This window comes from Peromyscus eremicus, chromosome 6 (assembly GCF_949786415.1).
Source record: "Peromyscus eremicus chromosome 6, PerEre_H2_v1, whole genome shotgun sequence".
In the NCBI taxonomy this organism is placed as follows: domain Eukaryota; kingdom Metazoa; phylum Chordata; class Mammalia; order Rodentia; family Cricetidae; genus Peromyscus; species Peromyscus eremicus.
The window spans coordinates 62018602-62038451 of record NC_081421.1 but is presented as its reverse complement, the minus strand read 5'-3'; the positions used below and the strand labels follow the sequence as shown (position 1 = coordinate 62038451).

At 56.5% G+C, this 19850-nt stretch overlaps 1 protein-coding gene across 1 annotated transcript; it reads left to right on the top strand.

Moving 5' to 3' along the window:
- The first annotated feature begins 1814 nt into the window (after positions 1-1814).
- On the top strand, positions 1815-19608 carry Ntrk1 (neurotrophic receptor tyrosine kinase 1). Its single transcript, XM_059264778.1, has 17 exons — positions 1815-2026; positions 4939-5013; positions 5293-5364; positions 7078-7146; positions 7823-7974; positions 8153-8295; positions 10552-10684; positions 12838-13167; positions 13542-13559; positions 13717-13772; positions 14019-14121; positions 14545-14691; positions 15046-15176; positions 15316-15488; positions 17442-17682; positions 17977-18135; positions 19254-19608. The coding sequence occupies exons 1-17, from the start codon at positions 1815-1817 to the stop codon at positions 19437-19439; spliced, it is 2400 nt and encodes a 799-aa protein (XP_059120761.1). The 3' UTR covers positions 19440-19608.
- Positions 19609-19850: the final 242 nt, after the last annotated feature.

Genomic DNA, 19850 nt, shown 5'->3' with positions numbered 1-19850 from the left:
GGCGCGCAGGACTCCACCCCGAGACTCCGCGGACCTCCTGGGCATACAGACTTCCAGCCTCCGGTGGCGCAGCTCCTGGGGCAGGAACGCAGGGACCTCGCCCAGCTCCCGCCCTTTCCAGAAACGGATTGGTTTGTGCCGACTTCTCTGTTCTCTCCGCCCCTCCCACAAAGTCATGTAAAAATATTTAGCCTGTCAACTGAGGGAGGTGGGGGATAGATGTGTTGGGGGAAATAAGGCCAAAACACCGAAGGGGTTGGGGGCCAAGAACTGAGCTCCCGAATCTTGGCGGCGTCTCTCTCCCACCCCGGCACCGCCTCCGCTGGCTGCAGACCTGGAGCAGTGACTGGGCGCCCTGGTCTGAGGAGCGGAGGTTCTGGAGTCCAACAGGTGTTTTGACACCCTAGAGGGTAACAGCCCGCAGCCTGGACAGGTCGGACTCCCTTGTGGAACCTGAAGATCTCAGACCTTCGCCTCTCGCAGCCCTTCCCAGCCTCCCGAGGCCACTTTGACCATAACCCCTTGGCGCGGGGTGTGTCCCTGCCAAGTCCCTTGGTTCTGGCTCAGATCCCTATGAGAAGAGATTCTGCCTTCTTTTGGTTACTTTTAAGAACTCGGGGTGGTTGGTGGGTCTCTGTATGTACACTCTTTCGGAGGCACTTGGGGGACTATTTATCCTGGGGCCTGGCGCAGAAAGCTACCTCCCACTAGGACTCCTTCACTGGGTAGCTGGGTCCTACTCACTTCTGCTCACTCCCAGTACCGACCTGCTCCCTCTCTTAAGCATGAGACTTATAGACTTGCAGCCTGGAAGGCCAATGAGCGAGACCTGCCCTTTGATGGCCTGAATGCTGGGATCCTGGGACTTCCCACGTTCACAAATACCAAGGGCCGACGGTTCCCAGCTCTACCCGCGGGCAACTCACGCGTCCGAAGGGCTAAGAGACCTATTAATTTCTCCTCTTAGAAATCGATGCACTTGTCAGGACGGCGATCGATGCCAGTCCTGCTCTGTTTGGCCCTACCCAGCTCTGGTGCCCCAGCTGGCTGGCTTGGATTGGGGACCTTAAGACCGAAGGCACATCCTCGCAGGGTTGCGAACCGCGCTCCCGGGCCCTCGAAGACCCAGGCCGGGAGCAAACGCCGCGGCGCAAGGGCTTCTAGCGCCACCCTGTGGCCTCTGGCGGACCGGGAGCTCTCCACTTTCCACTCTCCCGCTGTGTTCAGAGAATTCTTCTCTGCGCCTTCTGTTTTCCTCCCCAGGTTCTGCGTCCAGCCGGCTATTCCGGGGCCCTCTCCCTTCCCTTGCTAGCGTCTGGAGAGCGTTCATCAAACTTATTCCAAGTGACATGCACACTCTCTTAGGCAAGTGCACCGTGAAGCTGGCCGGGATGACCTGGACTTCAACCTCTTCCTTGCTCAGTCTCTCCCTGTCCCCGCAAATCTGAAAATGCAGCTGTTTTCCTGGGAGAAATAACGTATCAGCTTCCTAGCACGCCCCCGCCCCAACCTCCACCTCCAGGCTCAGAAGACACTTGTGAGGCATTCTGTGGCAGTCCCCCGCCCCAGGTCTCCTGCAGCCGCGAGGGACATTAAGGAGGCTGGCTGGCATTAGGGAGGGGGCACGGGGGGGGGCATCGGCAGGCGGGGCGGGGCGGGGCGGGGCGGGGCTGCGGGTGCCGCCCTCTCCTGCCGGCTGCTCTTTAACACCGCCCCGCGCACGTGTCGCGCGAGGCCGGCCGGGCAGGCGGCGGCGGCGGCGGCTAAGAGCGCACGGACGGCCGCGCGGCCCGAGCTTGGCGGGCGCCGCCGCGATGCTGCGAGGCCAGCGGCGCGGGCAGCTGGGCTGGCATCGCCGGGCCGCGGGGTTAGGAGGCCTGCTGGCTTCGCTGATGCTGGCCTCTGCCTGCGCCGCGTCCTGTCGGGAGGCCTGCTGCCCCGCGGGCCCCTCGGGGCTGCGCTGCACCAGGGCAGGGACCCTGGATACCCTCCGCGGCCTGCGGGGCGCCGGGAACCTGACCGAGCTGTGAGTGTGTGGCGGGGGAGGGGCGCGGGGTCAGGAGGGCACAGCCCTTCCCCGAGGGCGCGCACTCACCTCTGGCTGGAGGGGCCAGGCTTGGCTGCTCTAGGAGGCTGGCACGTGTAGCCCTTGGCTGTGCTGCAGAGGCTTTCGCTGCTGCTGCTGCTGCTGCTGCTGCTGCTGCTGCCACCACCCTGGCAAAGCCGCGCAGTCACTGTCTGGATGTCGCCCAGGGTTAAGGGTAGTTGGGGTGCTAGCTTGGGGCAGAGCAAGAGGGGAACTCGGTAGACCTGGGCTTGGTCCCGCGATCTAGGAGCTCTTTGTGGGGTTTATTCAAGTTCTGCCCCTTGGAGGAGTGGTTAGTGTGGAGAATTCGGCACTCTGTACTTTTGCCATCGTACCCTTCTTAGGGGGAAGCCAGCCCCCAACCTCTTCCTCGTCATGACCAGGGTATCAGGTCTTCTCTGGATTTGTGATGGAGCTGGAGTTGATGGGAGACGGTGAGGAACCAGCTTGGTGTCTGAGCGTTCCCTCCTTTCCACTGACCCCAAGACTTCTTAATTTGGATGTGGGAAATGAAAGCACTTTGCTTCTCTCCCATCTCCCCTTTCACCGACGCCTCCCTACCTGGATCGGGGAGTCAGGGCTGTTGCTGAGATTCTCCCCGCTTCCAGGTCCAGAGCTGGGAGGAACCTTCAGCTCTGCAGTACTTTGACATTCTGCAATAATTGGTTACAAAATGCTCAAGTACTTTTTAGCAGCCGGTGACACCTATGAGAGCATTATTGACTTGGAGGGACTCAGCATCACCGTGATGGCTGAAAATACTCGAGTATTCTGCATGCTGGTGGAGCCAGCAGCCTGCAGTGATTGGCACCGAGTTACTCGGGCATCTTGTGGTAATTAACGGAGATACTCCATCTCTTTCTAATGCCCCTAGGGAGACCAGGAAGAGAGGAGATGGCCTTGTCTTGGTCTGGCCTAGGCTCCTGCATGATGGGATGGGGCAGGAGGTCTAGATTGTTGCTCCCAGGCCTGTCCATTCAAACCAGAGTCCAGGCTCCCGACTGTTCCCCTCAGCGTTCTCATTCCCCAGTGACTTCCCAGGCTTCAGGGCAGTCCAGGACAGGGGCAGTGGGCGAGCCGGGGCTGTAGAAGAGGAGGTTGGCAGGGTGGTGAGCGGAGATGTCCCCCTGGGTGGGGCCCGATCCTCCCGCCTCCTCCTGCACGGCCCTCTCCCTCCTCCCTCACCCGCATAGCTAACGAGGAGCTAATGGACTCGAATAGACAGATTGATTATGAATCCGAACAAATGAGGCGGCGTGGAACACACTGCCTGACAGCCCATATTTACCCGGCTCTTCACATCTTACCAACTCCCTGGGTCTCTGTAGCTTGAAACCCTTGGGGCACAACAGGGATCTGGCCCTCCCCCAAAGTGGCTAGCTGCGTCTCCCTAGACTTCCAGGGTGAGGATGGACACGGACCGTCCTATTGGGGTCAAGGCTGGGATCAGGGAAGTGTGGGGCAGGGGCGGGGGCGGGGTGCTGGGCTTGGACCGAATCTGTTCCTTGCTGCTCTTTTACTAAGCAGAGGTCCAAAAAAGAGGGGAAGAGTTCTGAGAACTGTTAGTGAGTCAGGGGCCCCTGCCACACACGGGGGTGGAGAGAGGAGAGGAAAACACGGACATGTCACTACAGGGGAGTGAGTTCGCAGGAACTCCCAGATCCACAAGATAGGGCTGCAGCCACAGCCACACCACCCCCGAGTGCTCCCCGTCCTTCGCTTTCGGCCTCCCTGGCTCTCAGTTCTCCCTGGTTCTCAATTCTCCCTTATCTCTGTCTCCGTGGCTCCGCGTCCTTATCTGTCTGTCCATCCCACCACCACTACCCAAGCATCTTTCTCCTGTCAGTCTCTTCTGTCTTGACTTTATTTTTCCGCCCTCCTCCGCCACCTCACTCAGCCTTCCTGTCTCACACCGTATCTCCATCTCTCTTCAGCCACACACTCAGACTCCGTCAGGTCCATGCTCCTCTCTCCCTTCCTGAGCCCTTCATGGATTAAGGAGGGGCTAGGGGGTCCCCAACAGCTCTGTGCTTTTGGCTGGCTTTGCAGAAGTGCTGGAGAGGGGAGAGTAGGGGTTGCTGTGGGGGACAACCAAAGGTTTTGAGGGGACCGAGGGGGTGGGGTGTATTTGGGGAGTGTAGTGTGTACGTGTGTGTGTGTGTGTGTGTGTGTGTGTGTGTGTGTGTGTTTCTGTGTGTGTGTTTGATGTCAATAGACCCAGATAGTAGGCACTGAGCTGTGTTTGGGAGCACACATTGGCATGATAATTGGGGCACTGGGTGGAGCCTTGCCCTTTGTGAAAGTGAGCCCCAGCACGACCGACCCCCTATTGTTGAGCGTGTGTGTGTGTGTGTGTGTGTGTGTGTGTGTGTGTGTGTGTGCGCGCGCGCGCGCGCGTGCTGGAGAGGCCTGCTGGAGAGGTGGAGCCCCAAGCTGAGAATGGCGGCCGGCGGTGTGCATTGACTAATGTGTCTTCACACCTTCTCATCTGTGTATGCATGGGAGAAGCTTATGTGAGCTTTGTTCGTGTGTGTCCTTGGGTGAGGGTTATGAGGATACCCCTGTGTGCTTCTGGACACTTGCATATGTGTTGCAGGAGGCATGCGAGAGTCTGCATGTACATAAAGGTGAGGGGGCATGCGTGCATGTAGGCACGTGTGTGACTTGTGAGTCAGGTCAGCATGTGGGGGCATGTGCATGAATGGGTCTGTGAAATGGGTCTGTGTGTGAATGGTGCATGTGTTTATTTATGTGAGGGAGGTGAGTGGGTGGTGGGCATGGGGTAACTCCTTTGAGGTCCTGACCCAGCTGATCCCCCCCTCTCCCCTGCTGACCCACCCCTCTCCCTGCAGCTATGTGGAGAACCAGCAGCAGCTGCAGCGCCTGGAATTCGGGGACTTGCAGGGCCTGGGGGAGTTGAGAAGCCTGTGAGGACTAAGGGTTGACAGGGTGGGACTGGGCACAGGGTGGTGGGTGGGACTGGGCGCAGGGTGGTGGGTGGGACTGGGCGCAGGGTGGTGGGTGCCCTCGTATATTGGGGTCTCGGAAAGACCTGAGAGTCTGGGAGAGCTGTGGAGGCTCAGGGATTTGAGGGGGTCCAGGTAACTGTGGAAAGTAAGAGATGGAGAGGGGTGTGCGCCTCCACAGGGGTATCTGGCCTGGGTGGGCAGAGGGCAGAGCTTAAATTCCTCTCACCCCTCCCCTAGAACCATCGTGAAGAGTGGCCTCCGCTTTGTGGCCCCAGATGCCTTCCATTTCACTCCTCGGCTCAGTCACCTGTGAGTGGACAGGCTGGATCGGCGGGGCCGGGACTGAGGGGGACCTCCAGACTTGGGGTGCTGATAGGCTTTGTGCTCCCCAGGGAACTGCATCAGGGAGGGCGCGGTGCTCTGATTCTCATCCAGTCAGACTAGAATCCTTGTAGCCTCCCTTCCATGTTCTATGCCTCAGAGACACTGCTCATAAGCGCCCACCCGGGCTCTCTGCCTGGAGTTCATAGTGACTGAGGGGCAGGATTCTGAGTTCTGGTCACAATTTCGTCTCCTCTCCTGTGGGGCGTGCTGACCTGGCCCCCCTGGGGGATGGCATGTTCGGCCTGCTACTCCTCACCCTTCTCATTCCTGAGAGTTACAGCTGCTTGTCCTGTAGAGGACAGAGAGGGGCATGGAGTGGGTAGAAGATACAGTTTGGTCCCTGGCAGTCCCTCCCTGGGTTGGGGGCCGGTCGTCATTCACAGAGTTGGGCTGGGTCCTCTAAACCCTCAGAGGGGTCCGGGGATTTAACCACAAGAGAGAGCGATGTTGTGTTACCTACTGTATCTACTGGCTTAAAATGTGCGCTTAGGGTAGAGTATTTGCCTACTATTCACAAAGCCCTGGGTTTGATCCCCCCACCATAAGCCAGGTGTGGTGACACATGCCTATAGTCCTGACACTGGGGAAGTGGAGACAGGAGGATCAGAAGTTCCACGTCATCCATGGCTACGCAACAAGTTCCGGGCCAGCCTTTTGTCTCAAAACAAAAACCTTAAAAAGAATTTTTAAATGTGTATTTGGTGGCAGTTCATGATGCCCGTGGCAGTGACTGTCCCCAGTAGTCAACGTGGGGACAGAGATGGTAGGGTCCCCATTTGATAGATGAAGATTCTGGGAATTAAGTTGTTTCTTCACCGAGGTCACCTGGCTATACATGGCGGGACAGGTGCGACACCCACCCACCCACTTCTAACCTATCTCCAAGGTGGTGGTCTTCTGGGGCCTTGTGTGAGGGTTTCTATTCAACCCAGTCTCCATTAAGTCAAGGGTGGCTAGGCAAGGCGAGTGGTTAGGGCATGTCCCTCAAAGCCCAGGGTCCTGGCAGTGGCAGTGTGCTGTAGACACAAGGCACTGAGCTCCTGAAGCAGTTTCCTAGGGGCCCAGGAGCGGAGCCCTGGCTGGGTGCTCTCTCCTTTACCTGGGGAGCTATGACCCTAGGTCCCTCCGTCTCTTCCTGCTTGAAGTGCCTTTGGAGGAACAGGAAGGAAGGGGAGGGGGCCTGAGGAAGTACTTTGACATCCCTGTCTTGAGGTTAGGCAGGGGAGGGGGTTGTGAGGGCTGTAGTCCTCTTCTCCTCCTTGGTGGGGAGCACAGATGGAGCCCCTTACCCCAGCTGTGGCCTCAGCACTTCGCCAGCTGGGGCTGAGGTGTGGGGGGAGGGTAGCCGGCTGTTCCCTTGGATCCCTCTCCCTGGGGTCATTCAGGGAGGGGGTTAAGTGGGATTAACCCTTCTTGTCCCAAGGAGAAGATTATACTCAGAAAGACGTACCTGCCCATGCTGCTGTTCCTACATTCCCACGTGTCCACAGGCACAGCACAGCTACTTTTCCGGGCCTGTTCTAGTTGCCTGGGCTGGGGGTGGGTGGGAGTGGGTGGGGGGCAGCAGCCTCCTTCATGCTTCTGCCTCAGACTGGGTCAGAGTGAGGTCACTGGCTCAGGGCATCTGTCCTCCCACAGGAATCTGTCCTCCAATGCTTTGGAGTCCCTTTCCTGGAAAACTGTGCAGGGCCTCTCGCTACAGGACCTGTGAGTGTGTGGGCAGGGGCAGGGGCCAGCGTGTGTGATATGGGGCTGTGTGTGTGTGTGTGCGTGTCTGCCGGACTCTGTGTTACTGTGTCTGTGTGGAGCAGGGGAGGGGTAGGAGACAGTGTTGTGTCTGTGAGCTTGCACTGGGGATTATGTGCATGTTTATCATCCACTCCCCTCCATCAAGGCAGAGACTGTGGGACTGTCCTGGGCTGGGCTGGTCTGGTCTGGTCTCGGAAGCCAGGGTGGAGGAGCAGCTGTATGTGTTCAGAGACTAGGCTCAGAGCTGTGTTGCACAGACCACAGGCCCACCTTGGTGCTTGAGGATAGTAGACCGATTCCCAGTGCACGCACTGGAAGGGAGTTACACATAATAGTCCACGTGTGTGTGATGGGTACCTAAAGCCTGTGGGCCATGGCCAGACACCCTTCTTTGTTACCATGCTTGGCTTCTCACTTTAGAGCTGGGGTAAACGGATCCCATGAAGCCCTCAACTGGCATCTACAACAGTCTGCCCTATTTCTTTTGGTAAAGTCTTGTTACTGTGCTGGTTATGGGCCTGGCCCCCTTCTGCTTAGACCCCCCTGTAGTCAGCCATCTCCAGGGCACTGTCTCTTGGCTCCTCAGACCTGTTGCCCCCTCTTTCCCTGACTCCTGACAACCCCTACCCACCAGGACCTTGTCGGGGAATCCACTGCACTGTTCCTGTGCCCTGTCCTGGCTCCAGCGTTGGGAGCAGGAGGGACTGTGTGGCGTGAACACACAGGAGCTTCAGGGATCTGGGCCTGGGGACCAGTTCCTCCCACTCACACACAACACCAGTTGTGGTAGGTGCTGTTGTCGGATGGAAAAGCCTGGGGTCTGCCTGGAGGGACTCGGGATAGCATTGGCAGGGGCTGTGGACCCTGGAGGCCGGGCGTACTGCTCAGGTTTGGGGTCATGAGCAGGGCGGGGCTCACGAGCCCACCCTTAGGTTCTAATGTCCCTCCATACCCCGGGTGGCAGGTGTACCCACAGTGAAGATCCAGATGCCCAACGACTCTGTGGAGGTGGGGGATGACGTATTTCTCCAGTGCCAGGTGGAGGGGCAGACCCTGCAGCAGGCTGGCTGGATCCTCATAGAGCTGGAAGGGACAGCCACAGTGAAGGTGAGAAGCCGTGCAGCCCCTCAAAGGAGATGAAGATCAGGCCATAAGAGACGGCAAAAGCAATAAAGGGGCACACAGGGAGGCCGGAAGGGCGGAGATGGCTCAGACCTCGTGCTAGCGGGAAACGACAGTGGGAACAGCAGGTCCTCAGGACAGGTCTACTGGAGACCCCCACCTCAGCTCTGGGGCTCCATCTTTGAGCACAATGCTGGCTGCAGGAGAGGGGGCTAGGGCACACATACGAGACCCAGGAGGGACCTAACAGGCCATTCCTCCCATATATTCCTTTTCTAGCTTAGGAAACTGAGGCCTGGGGACAGGACAGGATCTGTGTGTGTTCCATACCCAGAGGCAATTACTAGGGCTTCTGGCGTCTCCTGGACACTCAGGAAGCAGTGTTCTCTTGGGTATGTTGTGAACACATTAGTGAAGGGCAGCTGGTTCCAGCTCCCACTGTGCATACATGTGCATTGGCACACACGTGCATTGGCACACACGTGGAGTCAGGGCAAGCTCAGATGTCGGTCCTCACCTCCATCTTCTTTCCTTTTCTTTGCTGCTTGTCTGTGAGCTCCCAGGGACTCTCCTGTTTCTGCCTCCCATCCCACTTGTAAGAGCACGGGAATGATAGGACCATGATGCTGAGTCCAGCTTATGTGGGTTCTGGAGATCCAAACTCTGGCTGTCATACTTGTATGGCAAGTGCCTTACCCATGAGCTATCCCTTCAGTCCCCACTAATTATTGGAATAACTTACACACACACACACACACACACACACACACACACACACTCACACACACTCACACTCCCTGTTTCTACCTGCCTTTTGGTTTTCTTATCTGTGAACTGAGGTAGCCATGGTGGCCCTCTGACATCCTCCCTGCCTCTAGGAGTTGTTTGGCCTCTGTCTCTCTTACCTGAGCATCTTCCCAGGCCTTGCATCTTTTCTCAAGCCGGCCACAGGCCACTGCCGTAGCTACAGCTGACTTCAGAGGTCCCTGCCCCCCCCCCCCCCCGGGGTTCTGTGTGTAGCTCTGGTTGTCCTGGAACTGGCTGCTCTCTCCCCCTAAACACACCCCAGTTAAGGTTAGGGTGTGGCTTTTCTATGGAAGTTTTTAGGAAACAGATTACAGGTGTGAGTAACAGGTCAATCCCTCAAAGAGATACCAGAAACCGGGACTTCCCGAAGTTGTCTCAAGATGTCTCCACAAGTGGGCATCTGACTCTCCTCTACCTGTCCCCTTTCCCTTACTCACTTGCAGCAACTCTGCCCTCTGAGTGGGAAGGGCCGCCCAGCAGCACTGCCCCAGGGGTCTCCAGCAGTTGGAGCTGACTCTCCTTTTACAGTGGGGGGTCCCTCATCCCATAGGTCTACTTCCTAATTTCTGAATAGAAACAGCCCACTGTCAGAGCCCAGTAAAATTGTGACCAAACCTCTAAAGTCGATGGGTGGTGGTGGTGGTGGCGCACACCTTTAATCCCAGCAGTGGGGAGGCAGAGGCAGGTGGATCTCTGAGTTTGAGGCCAGCCTGGTCTACAGAGTGAGTTCTAGATCAGCTAGGGCTACATGGTGAGACTCAGTTTCTGGGGGTCGGGGGGAGGAAATCGGAACATTCTGCCTACTCCAACTTATAGACAATCGCTGAACTCACCAAGATTGAGAATTCTTGAAAGGTCATCTACTTTACATGTGGTGCAGCCACGGTTTCCTAGGAAGATAATCTGAGCTGGATTTAGTCTTTCGGTGGCGATTCTGGTGTCACTCACCGGCATCCTTTTCCTGTGCCCAAGGACGTGATGCTGTTGCCGAAGCCGCTTCCGTAGCCGCTATGACCTGTTCACAGTCCCTTTGTTTCTGACCTTCCTTGGACTGAGACTGAGTCTGATAGAACCTTGTGAGCCAGGAATGAGTTGGCAAGGTTCTGCTTGGCGCTCTGAGGAGCTGATGTGGATATGGTGGCTGGAGCTCCGTGGCTGCTGTCTGGCTCCTTGGTTGCGGCCCCCTTTTAGACTATTACCTATCTTGAGGGTGTTGTTTGGGCGTTAGGTTTCTCCAACCCAGGAGCTCCTCTGCAAACTGCAAAGTAGACCATTCTCTGCCACAGATCTGCTCCCCCTTCCCTTCGCCGCCCCAGCCAGCTCTGCCTCCTTCCATATGGGGTCATAGGGCTCCCAAACACATCAGCTCTACCCCCCTGCCTCCTGCCTCTGTCTGCGGAAACCCTTCTGATGTGTCTTTCTTCCCTGGTCCAGAAATCTGGAGATCTGCCATCCCTGGGGCTAACCCTGGTCAATGTCACCAGTGACCTCAACAAGAAGAATGTGACGTGCTGGGCAGAGAATGATGTGGGCCGGGCTGAGGTCTCTGCCCAAGTCAGCGTTTCCTGTAAGCTCTTGTGACGGCCCCTGCACCCACCCCCACTCATCTCCTCTGCCCTGAAAAGAGAGGGGGGTAGATGGGAGGGTGAGTGGGCGTCTCTACAGCTGCTCCCTCCCAGCTGTTTCCAGATTCCCACGAAAACCTGATCCTACTTGGGAAGTCCTGGAGGCTCCTCAAGGCCAGAGGGTTAGAGATGGATTTCTTTCTGGCATGCTGCCCAAGCTTGCTACCTGAGGCCCTCGGCACCAGCTGCGGGCTGGCCCCACGGCCTGGTCCTCTGTAAAGGCTTTTGTCTTACCACCTTATTCGTTTACGCCCCTCAGGATTGCTGTCTAGGTTTGGGAGAACCACTTTACAGCTGGTGAAGCCTCCTCTAGCCCAGGAGTGAACTTCCAGCCTAGGCTGACATTTGTGCAAATTGAACATTGTGGGGAGAATGAGCTCAGGGCTGCACTTCTAGTGAAGGAGGCTTACGTCAGTTCTGCATTCTGTTCCTGGACAAGCTTTGGTTTAATGGAGGGGGCACAGCCGTAGATAAGCATCCCTAAAGAGGGGAATTCCTCTCTGCAGTTCCTTTTTATGCTTGTTGCCTAATTTCTCTGGCTTTGCCAACGAATTGTCTTTAATCTGTGTTCCAGCACCGTCCCTCTTTTATTGTGAAATACACGTAGTCACGCACATCAAGCATACACATCATTTATTTACTTATTTATTCAGAGACAGGGTCTGGCCATGAAACCCAGGTAGCCTTGGAACTCACGATCCTCCTGCCTCAGCCAAGGCCTGGGATTACAGAATTGCCACACCTAGCTGGCATATGTACTTTAAGCAAGAATTACTCCTGCCGGGACTTGAGAAGCCATCCTCCCTCAGTCCCAACTCCATCTCTCCATCCTGATTTTTATGTTCAACACTTCCTTGTGGGAGTAATTTTCCACAGGGGCTGGAAGTTGAGCAGTTATGAGCATTTTCTATTGTCTAAAGGCACTGATTGCTCTTCCAGAGGGCCCAGATTGGGTTCCCATCACCCGACATGTAGCTCACAGCCATCTGTAACTCCAGTTCCAAAGAATCTGATGTCCTCTTCTGGCCTCCAAGGTCACCAGGTGCACATGTGGTACATGTACATACACGCGGCAAAACACTGATAAACATAAAATAAAAGTAAATATTAAAAATAATAGTTTTCAAGCTGGGCATGGGGTGGTGCACACCTTTAATCCCAGCATTTGAAAGGCAGAGGCAGGTAGATCTCTGTGAGTTCGAGGCCAGCCTGGTCTACAGAGTGAGTTCAAGGACAGCTAGAGCTACACAGAGAAACCTTGTCTTGTAAAAACCAAAAAAAAAAAAAAAAGGGTAATAATAATAATAATAACAACAATAATAATACTTTTCTACATGTCTGCTTCCCTATTAGAAGAATTTCGTTTCTTTTTACACATTATATAAATGAATATATATAAAAATTACTCCATTATTTTTATCTATTTTCTTTTGTACAACCCTCATACTTGTGAAATCCATCTGTGGCAACAAAAGTAACTATAATTTCTTCATGTACTACATATATTTCATGGTATGAATGCTGCTGAGATTTCCCATAAATTCGTATGTGTTTATACACATATGTTACACATACATACTTTTTTTCTATTATTGAGGGGCTTTCTGTTTTTCAGGATTGTGACTGTCTCAAAGCCATGTTTCTTGATTATTTTTCATTCTTTCTTTTCTTTTTTCTTTTTTTCCTTCAGTGCTATAAATGTCCTGGGATGGAACCCAGGACCTGCTATATCCTAGCCTACCAAGTGCTCTCTTACTGAGCCACACCCTAGCGCTGTTGTCTATTTGCTTAGAGACAAGGTCTTTCCAAGTTACTCAGGCCTTGAACCTGCACCCTTCTGCCTCCCAAGTAGCTTGGCTGGCAGGCCATCACCACCAGGCCTGGACCGGGCTCCATGTATGTCCCTTAAGCGTCTGAATTTTGTCTGTTTGCTGCCACATTTGGTATCCTCTGCTGACTTTCTCCCAGATATGTTTCCTAGAGAAGTTCTTAGCATCCGATGACTTGTTTTTCCTGACCCCACTCCTGGTTTCTCCCTCCCCTGGATTCCTTCCAGCCTGTTGCCCACTTCCTGTCACGTGCCCTCTTCCCACAGTCCCAGCCAGTGTGCACCTGGGCATGGCAGTGGAGCAGCACCACTGGTGCATACCCTTCTCTGTGGATGGGCAGCCGGCACCCTCCCTGCGCTGGTTCTTCAACGGCTCCGTGCTCAACGAGACCAGCTTCATCTTCACTCAGTTCTTGGAGTCGACGCTGACGAATGAGACCATGCGGCACGGCTGTCTTCGCCTCAACCAGCCCACCCATGTCAACAATGGCAACTACACGCTGCTGGCGGCCAACCCCTACGGCCAGGCTGCGGCCTCCATCCTAGCTGCCTTTATGGACAACCCTTTTGAGTTCAACCCCGAGGACCCCATCCCTGGTGTGAGAGCTGCCCTGAACCCTGCCCTGCTCGTGGGAGGCACCTGGGTAGAGATCTAGCCATCCAGGGAGGTCTGGCCTCGTCTGCCATGACCCTGGTTCCCAGAGCTAGAGTGCTCTGTCCTGGACAAAAGAGCTGGTGGCCAGCTCTACACTTCCTCCTTGCCCCTCTCCCAAGCCAGACCTGCTGAGGCCCTGAGCTGTTCCGTCTGTCCAGGCTGAGGAGAGGGTTGTGCCCTCCAGGCAGTTCCAGCTCCCTCTTTTCCCGAGGCCCAGCAGCCTACCCCACCCCAGAAAGAACATCCTGGAGGGCGGGCGGGCGGGGCCTCACCGTTCTCCCCTCTGACCGATTTCTCTCCCTCCTTCCTGCCGCAGTCTCCTTCTCGCCAGTGGGTGAGTTACCTGGGCTGGAGGGCAGCTGTGTTGTCTCCGAGCTGAAGCACAGGGGACAGCTAGCTGGGACCCTGAACTCTGGCCAGGGTGGGGAGCGACTGGAGGACACATGGCAGTCTGTGCCAAGGCCCACCCTTTGTGCCCTGTGTCCCCACAGACACTAACAGCACATCAAGAGACCCAGTGGAGAAGAAAGATGAAACACCTTTTGGGGTGAGTGTGGGCTGTGGAAGCTGAGGGTCAGGACGTGGAATGGGGTGGCCGGCGTGGCTCCTTTGGCTGTCGTTTGGAGCTAGAGCAGGACAGTCTGTTGTGTCCTGAGCTTGATTAGATGCTTTCCCAGCCAGGCTGAGGTCACTAGGGAAGCAGGGCCCGGGGCTGGCGGCCTGGCTCTGGACTCGTCTGTAGGGTGGAACTGTGCTAGAGTGCAGAAGCCCTTAGGACTGACCCTGCTTCTAGGTCTCTGTGGCTGTGGGCCTGGCCGTCTCCGCGGCCCTCTTCCTTTCTGCCCTGCTCCTCGTGCTCAACAAATGTGGACAGAGAAGCAAATTTGGGATCAACCGTGAGTTGGCAGCAGAGGGCTATCTGTCTGTCTGTCCATCTATCCCACTGGCTTGGCTTTCTACTGGCTCTTCCCATCTATGCCCTGTGTTCGGCGTATTGTTGAGGGGTTGTCTGTGGGGCTCAGGCTGGATGTGGGCTGGGCTGGGGCGGGTTCGTTTTAGAGGTGGTTTAGATCGTGGGTGGCTGTTGTCGGACACTGAGTGGGTCTGTGGGGCTCGGCTCTGTCAGGAGCAGGGGAGTGCTTTGGTGCCAGGAGCCAGTCCACAGAGGCCCTGGTGCTTCCCTTCCCTTGCCTGCTGTCTTGCTCTGGCACTACTTTTTCCCTGCTGCCAGGGAAGAGCCTGGCACTCTTCAGGCTAGTCTGGGTGATGGAGATGGTACCTTGGCTGTGATGGTCCATGTTGGTGTGTCTCTTCCCCAGGCCCTGCTGTGCTGGCTCCAGAGGATGGGCTGGCCATGTCCCTACATTTCATGACACTGGGTGGCAGCTCTCTTTCCCCTACTGAGGGCAAAGTCTCCGGACTCCAGGGCCACATCATGGAGAACCCACAGTACTTCAGTGATGCCTGTGAGGAACTGTGTTACAGTAGGCGAGTGCGAGGTGGGGTGTGTGTGTGTGTGTGTGTGTGTGTGTGTCTGTGTGTGTGTGTGTGTGTGTGTGTGTGTCTGTGTCTGTGTCTGTCTGTGTCTGTAAAGTCCCTGGGCCATCATTGTGCTGACCCAGGACTCTCCCCACCTAACTCAAAGTCTAGCCTGACTCCTGGCCCCAACCCTGTTTAGGGCCTTATCGCCCATACTGGACTCTCCCTGGCCAGATCCTCCCACCCACCCACACCCCATTTCCTGTGGCTGCACTGCCCTTTACCACTGCCCCATCCTGCCCACGCCTGGGCTGCCTTCTGACTTTGCAAGCCCCTCCCAGGTGTCCATCACATCAAGCGCCGGGACATTGTTCTCAAGTGGGAGCTAGGAGAGGGAGCCTTTGGAAAGGTCTTCCTCGCTGAGTGCTACAACCTTCTGAATGAGCAGGACAAGATGCTGGTGGCTGTCAAGGTGAGACCAGGGTCCTGTAGGGATTGCTGGCCCGTGTCCCTCAGAGGACCATCGTGTCAGGATGGCGGGTATTTGAATGGAATGAGACTTGAGATGGGATTGGGGTCCCCTCCAGTTCCGTCCCCGTCCCTTCCCCCAGGCCCTGAAGCAGGCATCTGAGAGTGCTCGGCAGGACTTCCAGCGTGAGGCGGAGCTGCTCACCATGCTACAGCACCAGCACATTGTGCGCTTCTTCGGAGTCTGCACTGAGGGCCGCCCGTTGCTCATGGTCTTTGAGTACATGCGTCACGGGGACCTCAACCGTTTCCTCCGGTATAAGGACCCAGCCCCCGGCTCAGTCCTTGGTCCCTTCCCTGCAAGAATACCTTTGCTTGTCTGCCTGGTTAAGGGGGAGGCACCAGGAAGGGTCAGGAAGGCACAGTTCCCACCCCCAGGGAAGTAGAGTGGACAGGTGTGTGAAGGTGGGCATGTCTGTAGGACAGCTGCTAGAGGCCGGAGCTCTGAGCTTTGGGACCATGGTTCTGTAAGAGTGAGTGTATGTGCGTTTGTATGCATAGGGGCCAGGCCTGCAGGGAGATGTGGCATGGGAGGATGCTGACCCCAAGCAGCCATCAGGCCCCTTCTGTGTTCTGTGTGTGTGTATAGTGCTGTATGTTTCAGTCTCCAAGCATGTAAGCAATGTATATTTGAAGGGGGTCCCACAAAATGCACTTCTTTGGCTTTGGGTCGAACAACTCTGATGTTCAAGTAGTTGATAGTTGTAGTCACTTTGAGAAATGTGTGACTTCACAAGATGGCTTAGGGGTGACCAGACCCGCCCGGGGGCACACAGGAAGTGAAGGATGCCGGCTGTGATAGCACCCCCCCCAGGGTAGTCATAGGACCAGGTAGAGTTAGTTAGTGGGAGCATCAGGGTCCAGAATCAGCCACCATGTCTGTGAACCTTCCTTTCTGGCCAAGAGCACACACCAGGGGAATGAAGATCGAGAAGGCTTCCTGGAGGAAGGGGCATTAAAACCAAGACTCCATTCAAGAGCCAGGAAAAGGAGGCGGGCCAGGACGCAGCGTAGCTGGGAGGGAGGTCACATGTGTCCGTTGGAGGAAGCCGTGGTCCTGGATGAGAAAGCACTGTGCAGCTGATGCTCATGCTGATGATGTCCCAGCAGCTCTAGGGAGTGAAGAAGGCACGTGTGTGCCGTCGATACGACTTAGCTACGAGAGACCCTTAGGAGGAGTGTACCCCGAGACAGTGTAGCTCTGTAGGGGCACTGGGTGGCTCAGGCGAGCCAGCCCTAAGATGCATGGAGGTGGACTGGCAGAGGAGCCAGTGTCCAGGGAAGGCCACAGAGAGCCAGAGAGATGTCATCAGATGGGGCCCAGGCTGTGTGAGGAGCAGCTGGTGATCCTCCTTGAAGCTCCGGGCAGGAAGGAGAGAATCTGAGGCGAGCCTGGAAGGCCTTGGGCAGGAGGCTTGGGCCTTCGTGTTTCCAGCTTTCTCTGATGACACATGGGACCTCTCTCCCAGCTACGCTGCCTCCTGGCCCAGCCTCCCGACTGGAGTCTCAGTTTTCATGCCTCTTCTTCCAGGAAGCCTTCTCGGTGCCCCCCCCCCCCCCGGCATGTGCTTACTCATACTCCACTCTCTACGCCAGTGCCCTGGTCTCAGAGTGTTCGGCAAACACTTGGCAAGTTGGAAAAGGCATTACTAGCAAAGCAACCAGTAGAAAGAAAGGCTAGGAAGGGGAAGTATTTGGGCAGTGGCACCAAGTGATCAGGACAGCTGGGACTTGGGGGCTGTGGGGCACCCCGGAAACCTTTGAAAGGAGAACCATCCAAGGAACAGCTGGACACTAAGGGCAAAAGTGGGGGACTCAAGTTGCTGGCCTGGAGCTGGGGAGGCTCCCTTCATGGGGCAGAGTGGGATGGGGGCAAAAACAGCTCAGCTTGGCAAAGGCTGTGCCTGGGTGCTGACAGCAATAATGGGGACTAGGGCCAGCTGGAGGCTGGGACTGAGTTCTTCCAAGGACTGTGGAGTTAGTATCCTTGGGGTGGGCTTGGTCATGGAGAAAGACAACTCTGTTTCCCCCTTCCCCCAACTCTCCAGACAGCTGCCTCCTCCTCCCTTTCCTCCATTTTTGCCCCTAGTCTCTCCCTTCATCACACCCAGTTCCAGGCATCCCCTCCACAGCTCCTGGGTCCACTAGATTCCCCCCTCTCCTCCTCTCTTTCTCTCTCTTAGCTTCTCCCTCTCCCTGTCTTTCTCAGGTCCCATGGACCTGATGCAAAGCTGCTGGCTGCTGGTGAGGATGTGGCTCCTGGTCCTCTGGGCCTTGGGCAGCTGCTGGCTGTGGCTAGCCAGGTGGCTGCAGGTATGGTGTACCTGGCCAGCCTGCACTTTGTGCACCGGGACCTGGCCACACGCAACTGTCTGGTGGGTCAGGGACTAGTGGTCAAGATTGGAGACTTTGGCATGAGCAGGGACATCTACAGCACAGACTATTACCGCGTAAGGGTCCCTAAACCCTCTCCCAGCATCCATACTGTGCACACCCTGACTTGGAGTGTAAGATCCTGCACTGGCCAGCTTGCCGTCTTCCTCCTCTAGTAGCGTGGGCTCTGGCCTCTGGCCTCTGGTCTCTGGTCTCTGGTCTCCCATCCCTTCCAGCACCTCAGCCCTGGGTGGGAAACTGTCTTATCGTCTGGTCCCTCAGCCCTGGTCCTGCACACCTTCTGTCTGTTTAATGTGGTGGGATGGCCCTGTGGTTGCCCCCACTGGAGGTGACGCAGTGCATCTCGGCAGGTGGGAGGACGGACCATGCTGCCCATCCGCTGGATGCCACCTGAGAGCATCCTCTACCGCAAGTTCAGCACCGAGAGTGACGTGTGGAGCTTTGGGGTGGTGCTCTGGGAGATCTTCACCTACGGAAAGCAGCCCTGGTACCAGCTCTCCAACACCGAGGTCAGCCCTGCCGGGAACCCTGGGGGCCCCGTGCTCTCCCCTCAGCCCCCTCCCCGCTTCCTTTCTTCCTCTCTTGGTCCTCCTCTTGCTCAGGCTCCCTAACCCAAGCCCAGCCGGCTCCTGGTGGGCCCTTAGAGATCACTGTGGCTGGAGTCCAGGCCATGCCTGTGTGTGCTTTATAGGTCACAGTGGGCAGTCACAGGGCAGAGCGGAGGGTGGGAGGGAGGTCCTGATAGAGAACAGCAGGGAGGCTGGAGGTTAGATGGAGAAGGCCGTCCCTGCCGTCCCTGCCCTCTGGCTGGCCACCGTCAGAGCAGACCCCAGGTGTTCTGTCTCCCAGCAGCTCCCCAAGCCGCCCGCCTCCTTGGCTCACAGATGTCAGTCTCCATTTCTCTGTCTAATGCAGTCTGTTCCCCCGAGGCTGGTGGGGTGGGGGAGAGGGTTATAGATTTTAATTTTCTCAAGCACTGAGAGAAGGAATGGAATTAGTGCTGCCCATAATCTAAGTCCTCTAATGGGGACGGGGAGAAGCGGGGAGAGGCTCCAGGCGGCTTCTCCAACTATCCCGCTGTCCCCGTCTCCGTTAGATCCTGTAGCCACCCCAGCAGCCCTTCCTGGAGTCTGGCTGTGATCTTCATTGCTACAGTTTCTTTCCACTGTATCCCCTCAGAGTGGCGCCCACAAAAGGGAGAAGCAAGGGTTGCCTCTGCTGTAAGCCGAAACAGCCATTTTTCCCCCCTTTCCTCCAATCTTGACCACTAGTCCCTGACCCACCAGACAGTTGCGTGTGGCCAGGTCCCGGTGCACAAAGGCTATAGCTGTGGTCCCACACTGCTCTTTCCTTGTGCAGCTGGGAGGTGGAGGCTGAGGCCGAGGCTGGCGGTCTTGGCAATGTCATGACCTCTCTCTTCACCCCGCCTGGCGAGTGGTCTTTGGGTGTGACACTAGCCTGAGGGAGGCAATCCTTAGTCATTCCTACTTCTTAGAGTCGGAGCGGGAAGGAGCCTCAGAGTTTGTGGGGTGTGGCAGACCGCCGGGACCCATCCGTGGGAGAGCCTGTAACCTCCACGCCCTGAAGGCCCCAGTTCACTCTCCTCTCTGTCTCTCCTGTGGCCCAGGCGATCGAGTGCATCACGCAGGGTCGGGAGCTGGAGCGGCCGCGCGCCTGCCCTCCTGATGTCTACGCCATCATGCGCAGCTGCTGGCAGCGTGAACCGCAGCAACGCCACAGCATGAAGGATGTGCACGCACGTCTGCAGGCCCTGGCGCAGGCACCCCCCAGTTATCTGGATGTCCTGGGCTAGGAGCTGAGCCTGGCTGTCAGGCCACCCTCAGGTCCCTCAGCACCCAGCAGCTACCACACTCAGGCCTCTCACCCTCAGCATGTGGAGGGGACTGGCAGGCTGGGAGTGGACGGTAGCCATGCTTCGTGGCCAGCATCCACCATAATAGCAATTATATTTATTATCCCTGGCTGTGTTTCTTGCCCGTTCTTGGGGAGAAGGGCTTTGGGGCTCAGTAGAGGCTGTGCTCTGTCTCTGGAGTCCGTTCTCGTGCTGGTCCCTTTGGTTGGTTGCTGCCCTACTCTGTGCAGCTCCTTCTGCTTTATCTTCACCCCTCACCTGGGGACAGTCTCTCCGCACCCTCGCTGTGTTTAGATTTCGGGAAGGCTGATGCTGGGGATGGGGGGTAGGGCCCCTGGGGATGGTATCCGC

Excerpts from the sequence above, each read along its gene's own strand:
- Ntrk1 (XM_059264778.1), top strand. The coding sequence starts at position 1,815 with ATGCTGCGAGGCCAGCGGCGCGGGCAGCTGGGCTGGCATCGCCGGGCC. Across the intron at positions 5,014-5,292 it reads CTGGGGGAGTTGAGAAGCCT|AACCATCGTGAAGAGTGGCC; the intron begins GTGAGGACTAAG and ends CCCCTCCCCTAG. Across the intron at positions 14,692-15,045 it reads ACAGTACTTCAGTGATGCCT|GTGTCCATCACATCAAGCGC; the intron begins GTGAGGAACTGT and ends AGCCCCTCCCAG.